The sequence below is a fragment of the Pagrus major genome, chromosome 14, assembly GCF_040436345.1.
Source record: "Pagrus major chromosome 14, Pma_NU_1.0".
NCBI lineage: Eukaryota > Metazoa > Chordata > Actinopteri > Spariformes > Sparidae > Pagrus > Pagrus major.
In genome coordinates this window covers 19104269-19129974 of record NC_133228.1, presented here as the reverse complement: position 1 = coordinate 19129974, position 25706 = coordinate 19104269, and the positions used below count along the sequence as shown (strand labels likewise).

General features: G+C 42.3%; 1 protein-coding gene across 1 annotated transcript; it reads left to right on the top strand.

The window, feature by feature from the left end:
* The first annotated feature begins 2522 nt into the window (after positions 1-2522).
* Positions 2523-25706, top strand: kdm7aa (lysine (K)-specific demethylase 7Aa). Its single transcript, XM_073480463.1, has 18 exons — positions 2523-2632; positions 11416-11501; positions 12007-12124; positions 12320-12480; positions 15288-15429; positions 16108-16294; positions 16716-16878; positions 19316-19403; positions 19500-19606; positions 20499-20590; positions 20741-20827; positions 21265-21516; positions 21607-21731; positions 22466-22620; positions 22707-22801; positions 22950-23137; positions 23220-23596; positions 24052-25706. The coding sequence occupies exons 1-18, from the start codon at positions 2535-2537 to the stop codon at positions 24138-24140; spliced, it is 2610 nt and encodes an 869-aa protein (XP_073336564.1). The 5' UTR covers positions 2523-2534; the 3' UTR covers positions 24141-25706.

The following is a 25706-nucleotide window of genomic DNA, read 5'->3' as shown; positions in this document are numbered from 1 at the left end:
CCTGATTACTCATATAACAAGTTTGCATTATCTGATGATACTTTAAAAATGATATACAGCACACCATTGTCCATTTCATCTGTAACACACTTAGACATTTTTTCAGACAGTCTAGTTTTAAAATGATCTGACTGATTAATATGAACATTTAAAGTCCTTATTTGCAGTGAAATCCAAAGCCAACACAGCAAAATCTTGTTCTGATTACTTAGAGCTTACTTTCAATTTCCATATTTTGATATAGATGTTAAAGTCTGTATGTTTGTATAAAGGGGAATTACATTTTGTAACATCAGCCCATAAACTAACCACATAATGTATTATTAATGGTAATCAAGCACTGATGATGTTCATTTTCAGGTGGCATAAACTGGCCTGTTAACACTTAGTGATCACAGGATTCATGTCAGGAGTGGAGAAGTTGTCTGTAGCCATTCATCAGCAGTGACACTAACACATCTTAAGAAGCACTGACCTCCACTTACAAGAGATAATTAACTTCCAGCAGCAGGCATGTGGTGGATCTGCATCTGCACAGCAGACACGAAGCTGCACTGCTCACACTGAGCTGACAGGAGAGAAAACCTGAAGTGAAGACATGATAATGATCTACTACAAACGAGTGCTGCAGGCTGCTATTATCACCCTGAGGACAAACAAAGAAGATGTTTACATCTTGGCTGTTGGCTGAGAATGCACTAAAGACAGAAATCAGACTGAGATGTGCACATGAACCGGGTGAATCACATGTGTCTTCATGAGTGTCTGCATGCACCGAGCCTGCTTGCCTATGCAGAGCAGCACAGATGGGCGTGTGGGGGGATGGGTGCTGTCAGCTCACAGATCAAGCTGTGGGTCGGTGGTCCCATTGCTATTCACCACACAAGCACGTAGGGCATGTCAGACACGTTCCACGGAGACATACCAGGGGTGGATATTGTGTTCTTATGCTTGTGTCTGAGAACATGGACAGAGGAACCGGCTCTTCAATGAGAACAGAAGGGAGATAAACTCTGCTACTGTGCAGATATTCTGCTGAGAGAGCAGCTTTGGATTGTGTGACATAATTATGCTTTTATTTCTTTATGTCTTATCAGCCGCTTTTATAGGTCACTGATAAGTCGATGCTGATGCTGCACATTTGGAAGTTATTCCAGGCAGCTGGTCTTAACAGCGTTTAATGTATTGTTAATTTTTGTCTGCTTTAGTTACAGCATTACAGAATAAAATGTGAATATTTAAGGCATTGATTTTTATGGTTTCATTATTACGCGAATCAATATCTGGAATAATGTAGAGTAGACTGAAACATGACACACTGGTATCAATGGGGCGATTCAAAAAATGTGGTTGGAGGTTTAATTGACTGTTTTACATAATATGATTTAGATGTTTTAAAATCTTTTTTTATACCTCGGCAAAGACATTTAAGAATGCATTAATTTATTAAAATCAGTTATCTAGTTATATTGTCAAGTTGTGGTCTATGGCATGTTATATGTATTATATGGTCTATATCAAGGCTGCCCAAAGCCCACATTTAATTTGGCCAACCAGATGTTTCTAGCAAAAAATAAACCACATTTTAGAATATTATAATATAAATCACTGTTTATGATGAGGTAAAAATGCTCTTCAAACATGTTGGATCCCTAATTATAAATTACTATTCATGATTTGTGAGTGAGTGCAAAAGTCAATCAATTAAGCGAACTTGGGATCCTCGTTACAGAAACCCTGAGGTGCAAGTGTAAAACAAAATTAAGGAAAACATTTTTTTTTTTTTTTACACGTTCTTAAGTTTTGTCATGCTGTTGTCTATATGACTGTATATTTAAATATTTTTCTTTATTTCTGTATCATTACCATTTTTATTTTCATTCCAGTCTATTTTCTTTTTCACTACTCACTTGTACATGAGATCTTGATCCAATTAAATTTAATGTATATACATACTTTTAAATGTGCATTGATTCATCCTATTATATAAGGATATATATATGTAATATCATCATATTTTCTGTGTGGACATCAATTTAAGACAGACATCTTGGAGGGTCTTCATGAGTTTGTAATGATAAAGTAGGTTGAGTGGGTTAAATTAACACATCTACAGAAATTTAGCAAGAGTAACATTTTAAAGAATATCCTCACATAATGTTAACTGATATAATAACATACTATATATGACATAATTTACTCATTAAGGCCTATGAGGCTCACACATGTCCCTTCATTTAGTCTACAAAACATCAGATTTCGTTGAGAATAAGTTCCCCCATATTGTAAAAAAAATTGACAAAATGCCCGAAACAGTCCCGTTATGTCATTCCTTTGTTGGAAAAAGTTTGTGTCTATTGTTGGTGTGCCCACACAACCAGATGGAAATGAATAATTTGGAAACTGACGTCAGAGGTGGGATTGCCTAGAATGGAGGACCTCGTGCGCGCTCGGCTCGGCCCTCGGCTACTTCCGGACGTTGGGCTGAGTCCCCGCCCCGTTCCATTCCTGCGTTGTTTGGGGACAGTAGGAAGATGGCGGCGGCCCCGCTGTACTGTGTCTGCCGGCAGCCCTACGATGTGAGCCGGTTCATGATCGAGTGCGACATCTGTAAAGACTGGTTTCACGGCAGGTACGTCGGTTATAATGTCTTTCGTGGACGTGGCTCGTCGGAAGCGACGAACACCGGTTGTTTCTCAGAGAAAAGCGACGGTTCTGTGAGCGGTGTAGACTGGTGGCTAACTTAGCTTGCTAACGCTAGCGGTGGGCGACGGGGGTTTTAAACCGTCTATTGACACGACTTTACGAAAGAAAGTGGGGCTTCGCTCTCTGAAAAATCTCGTAAATTGTTCTGGTAGTGACGCCAAAACATACGACACGTATCTGCTCTTTGTAATCATGCCGATAAGGAACGTTATTGACTCTAATATAGCCCAAAGCAAGTAGTTTTTTATCCACTAATACGCGGATCTATTAGGATCGCCGAGCTGTGTCAGTCAACCTGAGTGATCAAAAGCTTTGCCGGGGTCATCGTGACATGCAAGCCCTGCACGTCTGCCAGTTTCTTGTTATCGCTTCGGAGATAAGTTTAATGTTTGATTTAATGAGATTAAAATGCAGTTGGACCAGTTGTTGTAAACCGCTGTGAGGACCAAAAACCTCGGAATCTGGCTCACCAAGTTAGGTTATTCAAGGTAATGGCAACCGCAGCCAAACCCATGTACTTTAAACTTATCCTCATCAGATCTATTTTACATACAACTTCTATTTCTTTGGACACCATCTCTAGGTTTTTCTTACATCAGATTAATTAATATTCCATTTTTTTTTATAACATACACATTTCAAGCTGTGTATGTAACTTGTGTTTTTTGTGTTCTGGTGTGTATCTTGTGTTTTTATATTATAAGAAAGCCAATGGTAGAGAACAAGGAGCTTGTTATGGTCGGGCTTTTGATTGACAGCTTGAGAAATTTAAATCCCCCTTTCAAGCAGAGGAGGCACATGGCAGGGGACCCCTAGTGGTGAGCAGGGGGACTTTTTAAAGGGGACCAGACTGGAATACATCCCTGAATTGCTTATGGTTATGTTTTGTCCTATTTTTGTATTTTTAAGTGTCTTATCCTCATTTCATGTTACAAGCAGGCCAGTGGTTTTACAGATGTGTTGTATGAGTCATGCTATGTGTGGGTGGGTGATGTCAAACTCAAAATGGGAAATGTGTTGTTGTGTAATCAAACCCTTTTGTGTCTGGGCATGTATGGACTAAATTGTCAGATTTCAGTCATACATGCTCTAGTCCACACATGATGGTAAGACAAACACCCTATGCTTTGCGGTTAAGATCGTTCTTTACTGTTTTGGTGTGACAGAGTTAATTGTACAGATTGTGTCAGGTAGTGTAAAGCCTGCCAAAGTGACAAGACAGGGTTGTTGTTTGGCTCACTGTGTGCTCTGATCCTTAGAGAAGCAGGATTACAAGATTTCCTCATGGGTATCAAGAACTTTTGTTGACTTATTAGAGCTGCAGCGATTTATCGAGTAGTTGTCAACTACTTTGACAGATAAGAATTGATTAATCGGCTTGAGGAAGAGAGAAAGGAGTCAAAGTCACTCTTCTTAAATGTTAATATTTTCTTCTTCTTTTTTTAACATAATCAACAATGATAATAGTCTTTATTTGCAGCCCTACAAATGATAATTTGTGTGTCAGACACATGTAGTCAGCAAGACCTGACCTGACTGTATAACTGTCACTTTTTATCTACGTTGCTCTAAGTCCATAGGCCGACTTGGACAAGAGTTACACATGCCCCGTTCTTTGAATCAGCCTGTGTGGGCGCATCTCCACGGCAACTGTTTATGAATACAATAATCTGTATTTGCTCGTGTTGAAATGACGGAAGCCATTGCGTAACCACATTCAGCATTCTGCCAAAAAACTTGGCGGCCAGCGATTGTGGCGAATCGGAGCCAAAAAAGACTGGCTGTGTGTCATGCGCCAGCAAGAAAAGGAACAAATGTTGGAGCTTCCCCCATTGATGACTAATAAGCAGATACTCACACACACGCAAAGCGGAGCTCCAAAAACGGCCACATTTCCTGCCTCTTTCCCACGAGGCTGGCCAGAAGGAAAGGGATATTCTCTGGCTGTGGATGGTGGCACGCCGATGGAGTGGAAAGGAGAGGAGCTCAACCTCCTGGTGCCCGTTTGTCAGTGTGCTAGCTGAGTTGTTGTTTGTGTGGGGGACTTTGTCTCGCTGCTTCAGTTTCTGGAAAGTGTCCTGTTTTCCATCACCTGTATCCCTCAGTGCACAATACAGCCCGGGACTCTAATGGGATGAAGACTTGAGTCTGGTAAACAAGACCCTGTGTGGTTTATCTGTTCGGGAGGCGTGATCAGTGAAGTAATTTTTGTTGTTGTTGGAGTTGCACCAAGTTTTTCCTCCCCTGATACTGATACTGATTCAGCTCAGAGTATTTGCCAATATCTGATTTCCCCACATTTGAAATCTGTATACTTCACTGCAGTGGTACAGTGGTAAATGCGGCCTATTATTAGATCAGTCAGTCGGAGGTCGATCAGGACTGGACTGTAGAAGGCCGATAAAATAAGGAGAGCAGATAGCTAAATGCACAGTATGTAATTTTCTGGCAGTAGAGGTCTTTCAGTCAAAACAAACAAAAGACATGCGTAGGGTGGGATCAGGGGAGTTGTTGGCATCATTGTTTAATGTCCACCATTGCCAGTGAAAATCTGTCTGCGTGACTCAGAAAGAAATGTTCACGAATGAGGTAACACTTAAAATTTTTATTCGTGTAATTTTTAGTCTTGTTCACCGACTTTTATAGTTATAGCGTCAGTCGACCAAATGAAATATAACTGTTACTTTGAACAAAATTATGGAAACCTTTAGCATAATGTAAGTAAACAACTCAACCAAATGTTTAACAATAGTAAAGTCGTTTTTAGACAATTGAGCGCACAAATGTTATGTATAATATCTGATTATGATCAAATTATAACATTGTTCATGTTGTTTGTGGATATCTGGATCCCTAGTTGCAGTGCTTCTTAAACCTTTTGGCTTATGTGTGAAGGCATGTCATTCATTGATCTGATCAACTTAAGACTTATTTCCCTGCTTAAATAGTTTAATCTGAAAAACCCTGAGGGGCTAAAACTAGCCACCATTTCCCGAGAAAATTACATTTTCTTGTGACCCAGATTCATCCTGAATGCCACTGCTCTGACAGAATCATCTAGGCAGGCACTGAAACCCACTACGAGGTCCTGTGGTTTGGATTACAAATGTTAGTTTGAACTCTGTTATTTACCATTTAGAGACTTGCCTAATTACAAGACCTGCTTCTGGACATGGATTGTTTCCAGGGCTTCCTAGATGCCAATTTACGTCAACACTCTGGATGTTGGCATGCTGGAAATCCTCACTGGGTCAAGTGAGATCACAGGGTTTACCCCGGCGTAGGTGTCAGGCACTCCGGTCAGCCCATTGTCTGATTTAGGTATGGTTGTGGGGGCGTGATGATAGACCAGTGGGGCGCAATGGGGACAGAAGGAAAGATTGATGGGCGCTCCGGCTAGCCAAGTTCAATGCACGATCCGTCACTGTCGCACAGAGTGTGAGCACACTAAAGAGAGATGGATAGCCTCTCGGAGTGCCTTTTTAATGTTTACGCTAAGTGGATGGATGGATGAGTGGAAAGATTCTTCTCTTTTTTTTTTTAAACCAGTGTTGTTCAAGAAAGAGACATTTCAAATCGTCTGTTTGGATGTGTGTTAAAATAATTAGCCAGAGTAAAGAGCGACATCGTAGCTCTTGTTCAAAGCAATGTTTACATTCATTAACAAGGCTGTCTCATGGGGGCAGGTAAACTGCATTACTCTTAGTTTAATCAATGTTGATTAGGGGTCAACGGCCTCATGTATTGATTACCAGTCAGATTGAATTATGATATTAAAGATATATCACTTCTGGCTTAAGAAATATCACTCTGCAATAGAGCTGCAACGGTTAGTCGATAGAAAGAAAATTAATCGCCAACTATTTTGATTATCTATTTTTTGTTTTAGTCATTTTTCAAGTAAAATGTTCAAATGTTTGCTGGTTCTCACTTCCTACTTGTGAGGATTTGCTGCTTTTATTTGACATTTATGAGAGCAAATAAAAAGTTTTTGAGTCTTGGACTGTTGGTTAGATAAAATAAGCAGTTTGAAGACGTGCCAGTGTTTGGTTTGTTCGTTCTGGGATATTGTAGAAATGTGGTGGACCCCGTTGATTCTTACTTTCAGATGATTATAAACTAATGAAAAAATAACAATGAATATTGGATTCCTTTTCTTCCCCTAAATCCTAAACACTAGACCTTATGAATTGGGAGTGGATTTAGATCTCTCTATCATATTGAATCCAAATTCAATGGAAAACTGTCAAGACTGGCTAAAATATAAATGGACAGCTTAGTTATTAATTGTGTCCACAAACCAGTCAGTCTTTAGGTGAGTTCAGACTGAGTTTGTCCTCTGATGTGTTTCAGCAGCAGACACTCAAAAGACTGATGACTTTGTAGGTTTTACAGGGGCGCTGGGGGCCCTTAAGACAACCATGCTGAAGACATGTGTGAAAACAGAGCCCCAGTGCTCAGAGCCTCAAGGCAACTCAACCTGCACCAAAAACAATTAAGTTGTTAAAACTCCCTGGGGCTCCCATGACGCCCCATAAACAACAAAGTGATCCTCTTTTGTTGTTTACCAGCTGACTACAGAGAAGCCCGCGGCCTCCTTCAAGCTGTAACCACTGCAGGGATGTTGGGTCGCTTTTTACACATTGCTTGCTAAAATGATTTAACCAGGAAGGCCAAAAATGACAGATCCCTATCCATCTGTCAGGGCTCAGTGGCTCTTACCGCTGTCAAAGTCCTGTGCTGTTTATGTAAGCTTTGGCTGAGTGCATTAGGGAGAATGGCCGGAGGAGTCAGGTGCTCCTCTGGGGTAGATAAAGATAGCCAGGTGTGTTTAACTGCCCTCATCTCCTCACTATCTCTATCTCTTACCACCCATCCATTAGGGATCTGCCAGATCCCTAATGTGGGCGTGTCGCTGCCCCATGCAGAGCAGTTATTTAGAGCTTAAAATAATGGTGATGCCCGCCTCCAGCTTTTGTGTTTCTGCACCGATCATGGAGGACAATGAACCCCTCACAGTGCATGGACTAATGAATAAGCCCTCTCAGTCACACAGGAAGGAGGCCCTTGATGAGAGGAAGTGGAGGGAGAGGGGCTGTTGATGGCAGGGGTTTAGCCAAGTACACACACATCTCCTCATTCAGGAAGGGATGTTTTGCTTGGTAATCTGCTGCAGTGCCGTCACACAATAACCCTCCAGTGTGAATAAGGCGAGGTTTTGTTTTAATCTCTGTGACACATTGACTGTACTCTCTTTCACCTTCTCTAACAATACGCTCTGTTGTTGTCCCACAACATTTGATAACACTATCTCATTAAGTATGAAGATGACGCAAGTTCTCTCCTCTCCAATCTGATCCTCGCTCTGATTGCTTTCGAAGCAACTGAAGTTCACATTGGTTCAAGAGCTGTTTGCACACTCACCAGCTCTGCGATGATGCAACACATCATAAAGCCCTAGCAAGGCAGGCAGAAAATACTTGGCCCTCTTTCCCTTTCAGCTGAGCTTCCTTCCCTCCCCTCTTTTTTTACATTCTCTGTCTCAAGTCCACACAGTTTCACAAGCTCGGGTGCCTTGTTAAGCAATAATCATTACAGGTGACGAATAAACTGAGTCAGGCCAGCGTATGTGGCACAGTGCCCTGATTTCCCGCTGTGGCATTACATAAAGGAAAGTGAGCTGAGGACAACGAAGTCACCTCGCTGCTCTCACACCAGGACAAAGCTGATGGCAGAGGCTGTGTGTGACTCATGCTTTCCCCCAGCGAACAGGCACATGTTTGAACCGAGATTCCTGATACATGAGCTAGTTTTAATACTACAGCCAAGCACTGCACTGTGTTATTGTTGGTCATCCGCTCGCTCACGTGCAGGAGCAGGAGTGTTTCTTAAGCCTCTTTTTGCCATTTCCTCTTGATTTTTTTCCCAGGTTTGCTTTTTTTTTTATTGAAGTTGAAGGCAACTTGTGAAAAAGATAACTCTGATATAAACTGGCCTTTTTAATGGTAAATAAAACACTTGAAATGGAGATATTCCACCAGTAACAGCAAAACTGATGATGTATTTGTTTAGAAAGCTGCTTTTACCTGTCAATTGTTAAGGCGCTTGGGGACTAGGGTTTGCCAGGCTTTTGTGGCATTGCAATGTTCTCTTAGGGCCGCTGTCGGTTCATGATGCGGTGGCATGGATCATCAGGTTTTGCGTGGACTTGTGGGGTCCATGCCGGCTTGGGTGTGTGTTGTCATCAAAACAGGAGGTGGACATACCGGGTGCTGAGATATTCTGTAATCCACATGCATATTTCAGGGATTTGGCTTTTTCAGAGTGCAGGGTGGAGGTGTTTGACTGATGGTCTTAGACTTTTACAGCATGTATTTTATGAATTATAACATTTTATTTATGTAATTTACTAATGACAGCTTTCTATCTCTGTATTTTATTGATGGCATTTTATTTACATGTTTTACTAATGACAATGTTCTATCTCTGTTTTTATTGATGGCATCCTCTTGACAGTTGTACTGTATATGCTTGTCTGCTTTGCAAATGCGGTTTTTCAACAAATGGGTGTTTGCAGTGCAGCCAATAATAGCACAGAATTGCATACGTGGTGAACGGGGGTGCATGAGCTACTGTTTATATCCTGTTAGTGCACCGGGGTGATTGGGGCCAGCATTCACACAAGCTCACCACTTCCTGATGAGTTAATGGCCCTCAGCTTTATTTCCTTTACAGTTTCCTGCAATTTCTTGTAGATCAAAGCTGATAGCAGGCCGTGAGTAGCTCCATCCCTCCTGCAGGCGTCCACCTTTTTAAAAACAGAGGATACACCAACAACAAATCTGTCATTTATATGTCACTCACTGTCAAACTGAAGCCAGTGACCAGTGTCAGTTCTCTTGTATGAGGCTCTCTCTTGCTCTTAAAGCAAGTTAAGCATCTAACTTGCTTTCAATCAGATTTTCCAGACTTTATGTTGTCCAAGTTATCCACATTTTTTTTATTTTTTAGCATTTAAGCAAAGTAAATAAATGCCCACGGGTTGCCAAAGGAGTATTAGAAACAGACATCTAAAAAATACAGCCAGATGATATTTAATGGTTTTCCAGGTCAAGTGGGGACATGCCATATGATCTCATAAAACGCACTCACTGTCTTCAGAGCTCAAAAATCACTTTAAAATGAAAAGCATAATGGCGGCCTACAAGTACAGAGGGTCCTTTGTGTGCGACCTCTTCACCACTTAGTGAGCACCACTTAACCATAAAAATGACTTGTGCACATACTTGAGTCACACAAATATGCACCTTGCAGGTTTTTCTACCTCTAAATAGCCATTGGTGTCCATTCAGGCTGAATGGCAACTGGGTTGCTGCTCAACCCATGCTGCTCTGGAATGAAGCTCTGGTATGCAACAGAGGAATGCATGTGTGTTGGTGCCTGTGGTTCGGCTGTTGCAGGACAGTCGGGGGTAGAGTTAGCACCATTGCAAATCCATGGGAGAAAACGGCAAGACTGCGGTAAATGTCACTATCTGTGCAAGCGGTTGATGCACAGCCAAGTTTTTGACTTTATGCTGTTGTCACATAATGACAGCAGAATGGGAAGAACAGGAAACCTCCCATTATTTCAACATCGGAGTGAAAACAAATTGTGTGTAGTTCCTTTAAAATAAGCTGAGCCGATTGTATAAGTGTTAATTACAGCTGCACAGTTATTCGAAAAATTATCTGAATTGCAATATGGCAAAGTACAATACCAAAGTCGTTGAAGTTGCAATGTTTTGAGGCGGGTAAATTGTGCGACAAAACTTTTTTGTCAGTTCAAAAAATTCAAAATCTAAACTTCAGTATTATAATGAAGTAGTGTAGTGCTGCAGAGATGTCCTGACGTACCAGTCTTGTTGTTGTTTTTGTTTGATACAGACCCCAACAAATGTCACATCATCAGGATTTTAATAGTTTTATTTGGTCAAAATGAAAATTGTGAAGCAAAAATTATCATGAACTCTTTGAGAATCATATCGCAATCAAAGTATCTGTCAAAAATAATCACAATATGATTTGTTTTGTTTTACATTATCGCATACCACTAGTGTTATTAATAGATTCTTAAATGCATCTGCCATATGTGCTGTTTTTTCAGCAACACTTCTTGAAGCCCTATATCTTTGACTCTGGATCACAGCTTGTACAACATTTGTTTGGAAAAATGGATTAGAGCAAAGGTCATTTTCTAGACACAAACTGTACTTTGCAGTTCCTCAGTGTTTGTTTATCCAGAACGTGTAACCCCTGACATCTCCTCTGGTAACACAAACGGTGCTTGACAGTTTGACGTTAGCTTGGGTGTGATTTAACTGTTTCAACTTGTCCAAGTCAGACAAAGAACTCAACGGTGCCCACAAATTTAGTCAACACAGCTGGAGTTGATACATGCACTTGCACATCTGCTTCACTGAAACAATTTAAACCTCTGTTCACTCAAAATCATTTTAAAAGATTTAACTAGCAACTGTTTAAACCCCAGCGCATCAAGTGTTACTCGTTTCTGGATTTCTTCGTCTTTTATGATAGTAAACTGGCCGGTATTTTATCGAGACCCTGCCACAAAGAGGTTTCACATGAGGTTGGCAAGAGCCTGAATCAGGTTTAAATGTGTTTGAAAGCGCGTGAACTTGTTCTAACTCTGTCTCCTGTCCATCTCCAGCTGTGTGCAGGTAGAAGAGCATCAGGCTGTGGATATCGATGTTTACCACTGTCCCAACTGTGATGTCCTACAAGGACCCTCCCTGAGTGAGTACAGCCGTTTGTCATTAGTGGCTTTTTCTTTTTCTGTCTCTGTCTCCCTCTCTTCTCAGTCATAACATGTATATATCTCATTCATCAAACTCTCAGTCCTCTCAGTCTCTGCCTCACATTTACATGTCTTACCCTTGTTCCATTCAGTTTTTCCCCTCCCACCCCTGTCTCTGTATGTTGGACTGGTCCCAGGGGGAAAGGGTCATTCTCTGCAAGTCTGATTTTTTTCTTCTTTAAATGGGGGGATGGGTCAACCTCGAGGAGCCCAGAGGGCAGACATTAACCGGCTAATTGAATGGTGTTGTAAGCCCTCCGCTTTGATTGGACAAGCCCCCCCTCCATCTCCATCTCTGAGCACAGGGGTTGAGTGGAGAATTCATGTCCTTACAAAAAGTGGTGGCAATGTGCATAATTCACCACTTTTGGGAGCTTCGAGAGGGACATGATAAAATTGGAATGAAACAGCCCTGTGACCCTCCGCTGTCTCCGTTTGTTGCAGTGAAAAAGCGCAACAACTGGCACAGGCATGACTACACGGAGCCAGACGATGGATCGAAGCCAGTGCAGGCTGGCACCTCAGTATTTATCAAGGAGCTCCAGAGCAGGACCTTCGCCAGGTAGATATCAATTTGGACACATGGACATGTACACACATGAATTGCCTCATCTGTCAACCTGTTAATTTGAACACTGACATATAACTCATCTTTATGAAGCACTCAAGTCACTCAAAATGTTGCCTTTTTGTAAAGAAAATGCCAATAAAATGTTAATAGATCAAGTTTACTGAACTTTGTATGATCTTGTTTCAGTGGTGAGGAGATTATGAGGCGGATGAAGGGCGAGCTGGTGACACCCAGGTACCTGGAGAGACACGGCTTCCACTACCCCATAGGGGTCACAGAGATGGAGGCCCTGGGACTCAAGCTACCTCCTCCTACTTTCTCCGTCAAAGATGTCGAGCAGTATGTGGGTAAGTTAAATGCAAAAAATGTAATTTCTGCCACTAGGGGGGTTTCTCAAATCTAAAAGGACCTCTGGAGGAGAGAGTCGGGTGTAGAGCCAAACATTCTGGAGGAATAAACAACCAAAGTTTTTACAGATGTATGTTTAGTCACGTTCGGCCACTTCCTTCCTCACTCTCTGACTCTCTCCCGGAAGTTATTGCGACAGGTGACAAAATTAAATGCACCGCTAACTTGAGTAAACTTGTTGATTTTCTGGGTTTGAACCTTGTTAGAAATATTTAGGATAATGTAATAAGTACACAGCTCAAGAAAATATATATATGTAATCGACATTTAAACACAGAAATGTTACATACTGTATCTGTTGTGTCGTCAGCTGTATCAAATTAACAATAACTCGTTAATGTTTATCCTTTGGGAAGGATATGGATTGGGATACACAGTAGCCTCAAGTCTGCTTAAAAGCTTATGAACCACCCAACAGCAGCCAGCTAAGTGGCCATTGCTGAGCAGGCGCCATCTGTGTGTCAACATGAACAGGTTTCCAGGTTCATGGGGTTTTAACCCACTTATCGGGCATCAGGCGATGGCTGAATGAGTCCTAAATGAGTGACGTCTAAGCTTTCACTACCCTCTCTGTGACCACTACGCTTCCTTAGTGAAACAGCCTGCCACTTCCCAGCTCCTATTACAAGACCATTACCAAGCCCACTGGTGTTTTTATCATTAAGTTCAGATTACAGACTCCCCCTCTCACTTTATCTCTCTCTCCCATGCCCTATTGAGCATTAAGCCAAGGCACAGGTGTTGTGACCGAGGGACTGAGTGTCGGGTTACGTTTCTTACAGTTAGAAGACAATGAGAGAACGGGAGTGGACGCTGATGTCTTGTGTGACTCACTAATGTGTAAGCAGTTGTGTAGCCAACTTCGTGTGTGGCCCATGATTGAGCCCAAACCTCGTTTTATGATGGAGGTTCCATAAATGTAGCTTGTACTAAAGGTTTGATAGAGATAGACACATTGAAGAGAATAATTGTTACTTGCAGCCTTACTACATAGAGTGCAGGTCCTATATGTGGACACATTCTTTAAAACACGCAGCACACCAGGAACAATACATGGACACTTGAGATTAGACTTGAATTGGATTGAATTGACAGAATAATTGATCAGTTTTGGGGTTGAATACAAGCATCATCACAGAAAAGATGTTAAAGGCATGCTGGTTAAGACATCAGGGACCTTTTGACTCTTTCTCTGTCCCAATATTTTCTGTCTGTATCTCTATTGTTGCGAAGAAAAATGCCAAAAACGTAAGAAACTGATGTCTGATTTAGTTGTGGCAACATCCGATGATTTAATAATCCAACAATCGTGCATATATATGTTTATATATCTGTGACCTTTATACAATAGCACTTCGACGCAGACCTCAAGAGGAGAAGTCAGAATTGTACTTTATTGCCTGCATTCCCACAGCAAGCTTTGTCTTTAAATTTATATTTATGATCTTTAAAGAAATCAACTTTCTGCCTGGAATGATGAAATGTATTCTCAGGCCAAAGCCAACATTTAAATCTAACATTTCCTCAGGCCTGTGCAGCTGACTTGACATTCTTCCAGTGAAGAAGATCAGAGCGTCTCTGGATTTAAACGCTCATTTGACCCCGGGCAGGTGCTTTATCTTTCCAGACAGACAGTACACATCTGTGAGATCACAAAACTACCTTTTGAAGAAGCTAAAGAGTAATAACGTTTTGACTTTTTCCATGAGGTTACTCCCAAACTAATTGGTTAATGTCGCCGCTCTGTAGTGCAGTAAGAAGAGTTTCTGGTTGACAAGGACATATTTGCTGCTATTACCCTAATTAATGGGCTCTTTAACATTACTGGCTGTTGTGATATATTATAGTTGTAACAATAGGACATGAAGTAGCTGAAGTGCCTTTCGAGCGGCTTCAGTACTGTAGCTTTTGGACAAGATAAAAGGCTTCTTGCTGTTGGGTTTGTGAAGCTGGTGTTTGAGCTCGGCGTTGTGTGGTTTCCATGCAGCTTTGTCTCTCACTGTGTGACTGACTGCCTTTACTCCAGCTGTTCTCTGTCATCAGACGCTGGCCAGCTGGGCCTTCAGAGGTGTATGTGAGTGCATGCATGCGTGTGTGTGTGTGTGTGTGTGTGTGTTTGAGGGGGAGGGAGGGAGAACACGCAAAGGGGCAATAAAAAAGGTGAGTGGGAGGGGTGTGGGGAAAATACAACAACCAGCTGTCTTGCTGCACACACTGCAGCTCGGTCTTACTTCCGGCCCCAGTTGTCACCCGAGTGTGATTTGTAGCGTCCCAACTGTTAGCTGTGTATTCTCTGCTTTGACTCGTTTTTTCTTTTCTTTTTTAAGCATCTGTTTTCTGTCTCATACGCGCAAAAATGCGCCACACGAAGCCTGTACATGTACACACTTTCTCACATCTATAAACGTATTCGCCGCTGTGTTTGAGGTCTCCCACGCACACATAGGCGTTAAAAAGCAGCAGCCCTCTCACCTCCACCCACGCCCCCTCCTCAGGGACTGCTGGTCTGGACAGATTGACAGATTGTCTCGCTTGTACAACCCTTCCCCACGCTGCCATATTGGTGCCAGTTTCCCTCAGGGCTTGATCTCTAAAAGCACATGGAGATGCCAGCAGGCCACTGACCTCAGTGAACCCAACGCCTACTCAGCAGCCAATTAAAAAGTTGAAGATACTTCTCATTCAACACTACAGAACTTCTCCATCTGACGACATATGGACTAAGTGGTGCTTATCTCCCATGTAGGTGGCGACAAAGTCATCGATGTGATAGATGTTGCACGGCAGGCGGACAGCAAGATGAAGCTCAGCGAGTTCATCAAGTATTTCACCACGCCGCATCGACCGAAGGTCCTCAACCTCATCAGCCTGGAGTTCTCTGACACTAAGTAAGCTATGCTCCTGTCTGATCGCTCTGTTGGCTCAAGGAAGAGCTTCAGGAAGCACAGAGTCCTAATTAACGCAAGCAGTACAAGTCAGTCAAGGCATGTCACACACTGGCTGTGTGACAAAAATGTCTAACATTTTTTTAGAGTTTATGTTTTGCAATTTTATTTGAGCTTCCAGTCTTATCAAGTGAATCTTAAGTAGTTTTACTTTGTCAACTTTTTTTACGATCAACTTTTTTTCATTGTTTTGCTTCAAACACATACAAACAAAACACAATAACAACAGAAAACAAAACAAGGAGTGGCCTTAAACACTATTATCAGTTTCCTTTGTGAATTATAAGGTGTTGCTGACAGTTACATTTTTGTTTTCTGTATTGCAATAGCTTGTTACTTTTCTGCTGGCATACATACCAATACAAATATATCTGCAATAAGCTAACATTAGCCTGGGCCACTTATCGACTTCATGGTCTTTGAATTCAGTTACTTAGATGAAACCAGTTACATGTTTGGGTTTTCAGTATGCCAGGTAGAGATGGGTTTTGTTAAGATTTAATCGATACTGATTCAATTTATCGGTTCGGTTCTTTATTGGTGCTCTGATACATTGTTTCTAGATGAGCAACAGTAATCTTTACGACAGAGTCTAACCACACTTTTGTTTCGCCCATTAAGGATGTCAGAGTTGGTGGAGGTGCCTGACGTGGCTCAGAAGATGTCCTGGGTAGAGAACTACTGGCCAGATGACTCCTTCTTCCCCAAGCCCTTTGTCCAGAAGTACTGCCTTATGGGAGTCAAGGACAGCTACACAGATTTCCACATAGACTTCGGAGGCACCTCGGTCTGGTACCATGTTCTCTGGGTGAGTGTGTGCATGAAATCAGGCAAGAATCGACAATGACATATTCCAGGGTAAATTAGCTGCTTGTTTGTTGTTTAATCTGGGACCACGCTGCCCTTTCATTTGTCAAGCTGGGTGATTTTCAATGTGTTTGTATATACGGAGGTATTTAGGGCAGGCAGTCACGGCTGATTGGCTACCACTTGCTGAAAGGTCACCCTGCTTCTCACATCACATCTATTCATCAGGCAGCTCCGGGGGCAGCACTGCTGTGCCCGTTGTGATGATCTCACCCTGCCTTTTCCATGAACTAAAGCTGACCTTAATTTCAAGGTGTTCATGGGTGTTTATAGCAGCAGCATCACCACAGCTGCCTTGATCTGACACACAACATCTTAGTTTGCCGATCATTAATTCAAACCTCTGTTTTTCTGCTCTTCAGGGTGAGAAGGTCTTCTACTTGATCAAACCCACTCCCGCCAACCTTGCACTATACGAGGCATGGAGCTCCTCGCCCAATCAGAGTGAAGTGTTCTTTGGGGACAAAGTGGAGAAGTGTTACAAGTGTATTGTGCCCCAAGGAACCACCCTGCTCATCCCTACAGGTTTGTGGCTTTGTTTATGCTTGTGTGAAGTTTCTGTTGATCATAAAGTCCAAAGTTCCTCTACTAAGGTTCTGGTCTGGTCTGGTCTGTGTTCACACTGACTTTTTACAAATGCGCCAAGAACTGAAAAACAGGAAGCCATTAGCCACGCTTCCACCACAGGAACTTACCCCAGGGAATAGGAACCTTAGTAGGAACTTGGATTTCCAACTGCAGGGGTCAGGGTCTAAATTAAGCCCTGGTGACATTATTTTACCTCCTAAAAATGTCCTGCTCAAGGGGTAGTACTTTCCAAAAGTACAGGAACTTTGGCGGTGGGGTTTGCAGCACTGAACATTTCTGATTTGGTGTGGAAGCTTTTAATTATAGCCACCATTTTTAAAAGTCTAAAGCCAATACACCTGTTTTCTTTTTGTTTGTTATGCTTTAACACATCGACATGGAGTTGAAGAAGAAAGCATAAGACGAATGGCAAATGTCATGTGCAAAAATGAAAAACAAAATCATACATCAGTGGACTGACCTGCCTAACCTTTGCAGGTTTTTGAACTGCAGTGTAGTTACAGACAACTAGCTAAAGAAACTTTTTGAAAAGCAGTTCCTTGGAATAAAAAATTCCAGGGTAGAAACGCAGCTATTCAGACTGATGTGTTCTTACTGATGAACACAAAGTAGTTTCCATCCTTCAAGTAGGACTCAAACCAGTTTAGGACTGTGCCAGAAAGTTCCACCTTGTTTCTGGTCTTTCTAGAAATACGTTGTGGTTGAGTGTGTTGGAAGCATCCCTGAGGTCTAATGAAAAAACATACCAGGGCTCGATTGTTCCGAACCAAGCAGGTTAGACATGAAAGCACCCTTGGAGTCTTTGTGGTTTCCAAGCACAATACATTTTGGACATGCAGTACAGCTATCTGTTTCACTAATGTTGTATCAGTGGCTACGTTTACATTTACATTCTTGATTTTATACGCTGTCATGTAAACAGCATATTCGTTTTAGATATTCTGAATTGGGACGTAGCATTTTCTGATTGAGGTCAGCTCTGTGCGTGGAGGCTGGGGTAGAGACGTCTTTTTCCTTTATTCATCCAAGGTAGAGACTCCAGATTAAAGACAAGCCCACATTTCTGTTTGGAAGGAGAGACACACCTACTTTTAAACATCACGACTTAGATATCAACAGGTTTTTGGATATGCATAAATATCAGGAACAGAAATATCAGTGGGATATTCTTTTTCAGTAGCTATGAAAGCAGCTTAGAAGGGCAAAAAACAAAAAATATTTCGCATGTGTAAACGTAGTCGGTGTAGCTGTCGTCTGACTAACTCTTGAGTGCCAACCCAGCTGACCTGTTGTCGGGATTTGTTTGTCTTTTCACATGCGTTCAAAAGTGAAAATAATCATGCTTCCCAGGGCTGCTGCCAGGAAAATACAGGCCTCTTGAAGGTCCTCTGTCATTGCCAGGGGAAAATAACAGAGAGGGAATTTCTTCCTGAGCAACAACCCAAACAGTTCTTAATGATCATGATTACACTGGAAAAATGAAGAGAAACAGTGCTATTATATAATATGATGAAAGTAGCAGTGATGCTGCAGATCACAGCTTTCCCTGCACATGACTTTGTAAGCTGACATTACTTTAACCAGCAGGGTAAGAAGATGTTTGTGTTACGTGTCACTAACAGAATATGACATGCTTTCTCTCACGAAAGTGACGCTAACGTCTCCCGTCATACAATTACCCATCCATCAGTCTCTCAAAAGAGTTTTTAAGCCGATCAAGTTCCTTTGCTGTCCCCGTGCACCCGGACACAGAAAGCTCAGTTCAGTCCGTCAACTGCTGGACAATCAGTCTATAGCAATGCTTTCTAAGCAGGCTGAAGCAGCGTTGTAAAGAAGAGCTTTTTTGGCAGAGAGGGTGTGGAGAGGTGGGAATTAAGTGGGGGTCAGAGAGCACAGTAGGTCAGTCAACCAGTGCATTATCAGGCCTGTCTATCAGACTTAAAGAAACCCCCTTAGACTCTGCTTTCTCTCACTTTATGTTGTAGAAGGAGGAATGTTTATCAGAGGGAGAACCCGTCATTTAACAGACAACCTTATCTTTTTAAGGGCGGACTGTGGGTGGGAAAGAAGTTTGTTTTTGTCCAGACACGGGAGTTTTTTGTGCACGATCAGACATATAAGTGCCGTAAATATCTGTTCGTACAAAGTCCTAAAAAGTTTGGAAAATGCTTAATTTTAACCATTATGTTTTCACTGTCACAAGAATTCAATTATCACAATCAAAACATACCTTGAAAGTTCTTGAATTTTGCTCTTACAACCCTGAAGTAGCCTTTATTGAGTTATCTATTTAGCTGTCATCTCTTTAAGTGTGTTATTGTTGTCAGTCTGTGTGTGCATTGCGTAAACCTCTGTGCTCTGGCGCCCCCTGCAGGCTGGATCCATGCTGTTCTCACCTCTCAGGATTGCATGGCGTTTGGAGGGAACTTCCTTCACAACCTCAATATTGGCATGCAGCTCAGGTAAACAGCACATAAAATACAAGGATGGCTCCATTTATGTTAATTTGCTTTACGTTTATCACCGAACCATTTTGTGCTCCATCTGTTGGTTTGCAGGTGTTATGAAATGGAGCGTCGTCTGAAAACCCCAGACCTCTTTAAGTTTCCGTACTTTGAGGCCATCTGTTGGTATGTGGCCAAGAACCTCTTGGAAATGCTAAAAGGTGAGAGACAAATGGTAATATGTACAAACACAGAAGAAGTAAGATGTTTTACACATCAGATCTGTCAGGACTATAATAATAAGAATAGATAAAAGGCTGTAAATGTAAAGCAGGTGGTTGCTTTTGTAGGAGCATCTGTTCTAACGTGTGCAGTATTAAAGTGTGCAGACACTATTAGTTATGATAATGGTCCAGGCTCAGGCCCAGAGTGGCTCAAAAACTGCTGTGCTGTGGATACATTTTATCTCCACTGGCAAAAGTATTGATGCGCTCTGATACCACGTGAATAAAAACGTTGCAATTTTGGCAACCTAAAAAGAAACGCTTACAACGGTGTTTTTGCTCTCAGTGATGTCATTTCTAGGAATATCTCCAAATGTTTCATGTCCTTAAAATCTGTACAACCTCAGCTAGAAAGGCTACACTAAAGCATAATAGATGATAAAAGTAAGGAAATTATATTAAAAGTAAAAACAGAAAACATATTGATCCAAAACAAAATACATCTTAACTCTATAACTTATTTGAACAATGTTCATATTTTAGTAGCAGAAGTCTTCTGCAGAAAGAATGAGCGTTCAGGCTATAAAGGTTTTTGTGTCAGATCGATTTAAACAGGATTATGTAAAAAACGATCGCCTGCGGGAGATCAGTTTTCATAGAGTTGATACTTTTGTGTATATGAAAAATTTTAAATCTCAGAATTTGTGTGGTTTCTGCTGGATGAGAGACGATGGTGGTCAGGTTAAATCTTCCCACCAAGGTCTAAATATTATGTATCTTGGGACGTTTGAGTACAAAATGATTCTCCTTTTAATATTTTCCAGTTTTCTCTCTGCTGTTTTTAGAAGTTTAACTCTTGTATTATTTCTTTTTTCTTTCCCTTTCTCAGAGCTACGAGAGGACAACTGTCCGCCACCAACCTACCTAGTGGAGGGAGTGAAGGCTTTAATCAGTGCACTGAGGACCTGGTTGAAACGAGAGGTGAGAGTTCTCACGGTCATCTCAACCGTCCAGATGGTTATTGTTACACGGTCTGGGACATCGACGCTGTTTGTTCTTATCTGCTGGATGTGTCAGTGATCAACAACAGACTTCTTTCTGTTCTCAATGTGCTCTGCTGTTGCTTTGCAGGTGACTGAGCCCACCAGTGAGGTACCGGATCATATCAGGCCTAACCATCTCATTAAAGAGCTGACTAAGGAAATCCGCTACCTCGAGGTAAGAGGGAAAGAAGAGGGAAGGATATAAGATATATGCAGCTATTTTCAGGAGCTAAGGCCCTGAGTAGATACATCAGTGCTGGATTGAATTATAATAAATTGTCCTGAAAACAAGTAACAGCCACAGCTTTTTGTAGCATCTCAGACTCTTCTCTTTCGTTTATACACGACTGTTACCAGATTCATTTTGCCTTGTTGACGTAATTTTGAGGAGCACTCTGGTTTTTCTGTTTTATTTGATGGCCTTTGTTACTCTACGTAACTCACAACTTGGCCTGAACTCACATCCCACCCACAGGAGACACAGAAAGCCAAACTGACATCTGATTATGAGGCTACTTGAACAGAAAACTTTCAAACATCTTCCAGGCAATTCATGAACTTCAGTCACTGACTTCTGTAGTAACTTGACTCCATGATGTGTTTGCTGCTTAGGAGGAACCAGTCAGCGGTAGCAAGCCAGTGAAATCTCAGGGAAGCGGGTGTGGAGTAGCATCTGGATCAAACGGCTGCCCGGCCACTCGCTCCACACTGGAGAAGCTGTGCCAGGCCCGGCAGGCGAGAAGGGCGGCCAGGCGGCTGAGGGAGCAGCAGCGACAGGCCCCCAAGGTGCCCTCGAACCTGGACATCTTGGAGCGGCACACCAGGGAGGTGCTGAGGAGGCTGGAGGTGGGCCCGCTGGAGGAGGTGAGGAGGAAGATCACAAAATCTGCTTTTATCATTTTTATTATTATTTGCTTTTTTTATGTTTATTGACTGATGGTCTGTTCCATTTAGGATGCCGCGTTCTGTGCCAAGGTTCATGGGAAGCTCAACAAAGTGTCGACTGCATCGGCTGCTGCTGCAGAGTCTTTAGACGACAACCACCTCCGACTAATGCTGGTCAACGGCAGAATCATCAGGTGAGAGCTCGCTTCACTTCGGTCTTCTTATTAATGAAGGCTCAGTGGTCATTTGTTATAAGTTACTGCTGTTGAAACACCAGCTTTTCTTGATTTTTACGCTTTTAAAAAAAAATTAAATGTGTTTGCAGCTGAATTAGTGAAGCTTTATTAGCGGTTATTCTTCGATAGCACTGTGGGGAGAACAAGTATTTACAGCCGCTCCTTTGGCCACTACTCAAGACAAGTGCATCAACAGTTAAAGACACACCTTTTAAGCGGGTAGCTTAAATGCTAATCCCTGCTGCGCTGGGCTGATGTGCTGAGTCAAACTGACACAAGTTGAGCCAGCACATGTGTATAAGTCGGTCAACCTAAGTTTGGAAGACTTGTTTTATTTATGTGCACAACACCACATTGAACTGTTCAGAAACGTTGGAATAATATGCTCATTTAGAAAATAATTACAGCTCTGTGCAGATATAAAATCCTTCTAGTTTTGTAAAAATATCTCATCGTAATAAAATCTTAATGAAAACAGAAACCAACAATGTCAATGTGTCAACAATCACAACAACATACATTAATAAAAAAACATAATATCAGCCTGTACGCAGGGAATACAATTTTAGAGAGATTTTTTAGAGACTAACACTTGATGGTGTGAATTTATATTCTGCAGTCAGGATTCTCTATATTTCATGGCGAGGTTACATCGTGTTACATCATTTAAACATGTGTCTTTGTGCGTGCAGAGATATGAGGCGGCCGGCCAGCAGCCCGGTGAAGACGGAGGGTGAACGGTCACCAGTCGGCCAGGGCCCACCAAAGAGTTGTGTGGATGTGAAGTTGGAGAGGACACACGACGGTCACGAGCAGCACAGCATGGTCGACAAACCCACAGTCCTCAGTAAGTCACTGCTTTCAGCTCTTTCGCAGAGTAGTTTAGATCATTATCAACATTTTAAGCTCAAAGTGTGTTTGTGTGTTTGCCAGGGGGTCTGGAGAGGATGAAGACTGAACTCAGGGAAGAAGTCTCAGGACACTCCAGTGTGTCAGACATGGAGTCAGACAGTGACTCTCCCACAGAGGTAAGAACCTCAGGATCATGTGTCACACTGATTGAAAGAAAGGAAAACCACAATCAATACTGAGCTGTTTAAAAACATCAACTGCCAACACCTTTCTTCTACACTGAAGTACGTGCGGCTCAAACACATGAAATCTCTGTTAATGCAGCATAAATCGTCATCGTCGTCATCGTCGTCGTCGTCGTCGTCGTCATCGTCGTCCTCCTCATCCTCTTCTGACGAGGATTCGGAGAGCTCCCAGGAGGACGAGGAGGAGAAGCAGAAAGGCTCAGGGCACACCATAGAGCTGGACCAGTCTGGCCAGAAACTCAGGCACAAACACAAACCACTCAAACGGTAAGAAATGCCTGAAAATAGTCCCGTCAGTTGTTGTTTTTAAGTGACTGAGATGTAAACAAGTCCTGTGTTCTCCCTGCAGAGAACGTCCTACCTCACCCAGCACAGAAGAGGCCATTCAGGGGATGCTGTCTATGGCTGGTCTGCTGTGCTCCTCCAAGCCAGAGAAGGTAGCCTCGCCCCAGAAACCCTGGTGGTCCAGCCCCGGCCAGTGCTCGCCGCTGGAGCAGAGGGAGGCGGCCCAGCACCGACTGCAGGGGGAAAACAGCCCGATGGACAGCCAGGGCAACAGCAGCGAGGCCTGGGACAATCAGGGGCTGCCCAGCCCTCTCAACCGGAGCCACGGCAGCAGCCCCGAGACGAACTACCAGTACTGTGACCCCTCAATGTCTCCACCGCTGCACCCCTCCAAGAGGCACGCCCCCAACCCCCCACCTATCAGCAATCAGGCCACGAAAGGTTTGGAGATCAGATTATCTTTTACGTCTTTTTACTGTGAAGAGACAGCAGACGGATGTTTTCACGTTCACCTGCTGAAGAGGGAAAGTTTCTCAAATGTGATATGGAAAAATATTTACACATTTATAGAATGTAGAAAGTTGTTTTTCTTTTTTTTATTAGAAAAGTAGTTGCCTCAAAATTCTTTTTCATCTGCTACACAACTTACCTTCTCAATAAGAACGATCCTTTAGTACTGACATACTTTTACAAGCTGATGGCCGGATGTCACAAGCAAACATTAGTCACTGCCATCGATGAAAGTCATCTTATTGCTGACAGGTCGATAGCAGTCAATGAGGCGAATATTGGCCGATAATGATGTCAGTCGATTAAGCGGTGCAGCATTATGCTTAATTCTCCTCTAATTAATTATTTCCATTAACATTCAGTCTTCTTTGTTTTTCTTTCTTCAGGCAAGCGGCCCAAAAAAGGAATGGCCACAGCCAAGCAGAGACTGGGGAAGATCCTGAAACTCAACAGACACAGTCGCGTCTTCGTCTAACACTCCAAATCTTCATCGGCAAAATGAAAACGTGGGGATGTATTCTTGAAGAAAAAGAAGACAAAAAAACATTTGTGTTTTTGTTTCCAGACACTTTTGTGCCGTAGAAATGGGGGAAAAAAAGAGAGGACTCACTGCCTGGAGACGACCGCAACTGAACGAAAACCTTTACACGTTTAAAAAAACACGCTCACTGTGCATGCTTAGGAGACAGGGTATTGGATTTGAAATAAGCAAGTGCACGACTTCACTACAAGCACACGCAGAACAAAAACAGAAAAAAAAAGGAGCGACGGGAAGAGGAGACGACGAGCATGTTATGAAATGCTGCTGCAGGGAAAAGGTGGACTGAAGCTCCTGCGGGCATTCAAACGGACAAAGACGTAGGAGGTCTAATAAACAGATAAACAACAGAAATGCTCGCTTTGCCGGGGAGCAGCATGATCTCTACTGCTTCTGATGCCAACATCATCTGCATCACATTTACTAAGATTTCCTCCCTTCCTGCCTCCCTCCCTTCAACCTTTACTCGCTTCATGGCCGACGATCTGAACGGGACGGAGGAGCGAAGAAGCTCCAGCAGGGTGCTTTTTTTTTTTACCCTCTGGCCCTGAGAGGAGGAAACGAGGTGCTAACGGAGAACTGAAATTTCAAAATGGTGCTTATTTGTTTGTACTTTTCTCCACTCATGCTTGCCCCCCTTCCCTCCCTCGATTCCCCCCCCCCCCCCCCACTTTTATCTCAATCACACCAGCAATAATGACTTGGAGGAGAGGACAGAGTGAGAGGCAGCACTTTGCCACGTTCTTCCCCGTTTGAAAAATCAAAAATCGGTGCGTTTAGACTTGCACATGTTCGTGCGAAGGTATCCTCTCAAATCTGCACTCGGGATCTGTGTTTCTGAGTCAAAGTGCTGCCTCTCTGAATTTGTTTAAAAATAGGAATTACGAGTCTTTCGCTCAGGTCTGATGACGAATGACTCGCTCGATATCCTGCTTAATTTATTTCTCGTTTTATCTGTGATGTTGAATTTTTTTTTTTTATGTGTTATTTTTATGGATTCTGAATGATGTATTTATTAATTGAAAGAGATAATGATTTTATTATATTTGGACCCTAAAACCTCAGCTATTCTGAGGTTTTTTTTTCCTTTTTATAGGGTTTTTCCGCTTTTTTTTTTTTTATCTTTAACACATACTTTTTGTAAATGTGGATGTTTTAGAGTTCATGTGATCACCATCTGTTGAGTAGCATTACCTACAAATCCTTTTCACGACTCTTTTTCTCCCCCAGTTGAATAGATCCTGTGTTGATTCTTGTCTGTTCTGGTTTCCTCTTCTCCCTGTAGCCGGAGGTGTTTGGGGCTATGTGCGAATAGAAACTAGGTTAGGTTGAGAAACTTCCATATCTACACCTGAGCTTTTTCAACTAGTGCCACTTCTCACTTAGCAAAAAAAAAAAACAAGTATTCTGAGCCACTGTGGTCGATCCAAAGTAGTCGATGCATTCAGAAGAAGTGAACATTTGAGGAACTTCAATGGGATGAGTGAGGTTTTACCTTTTTTT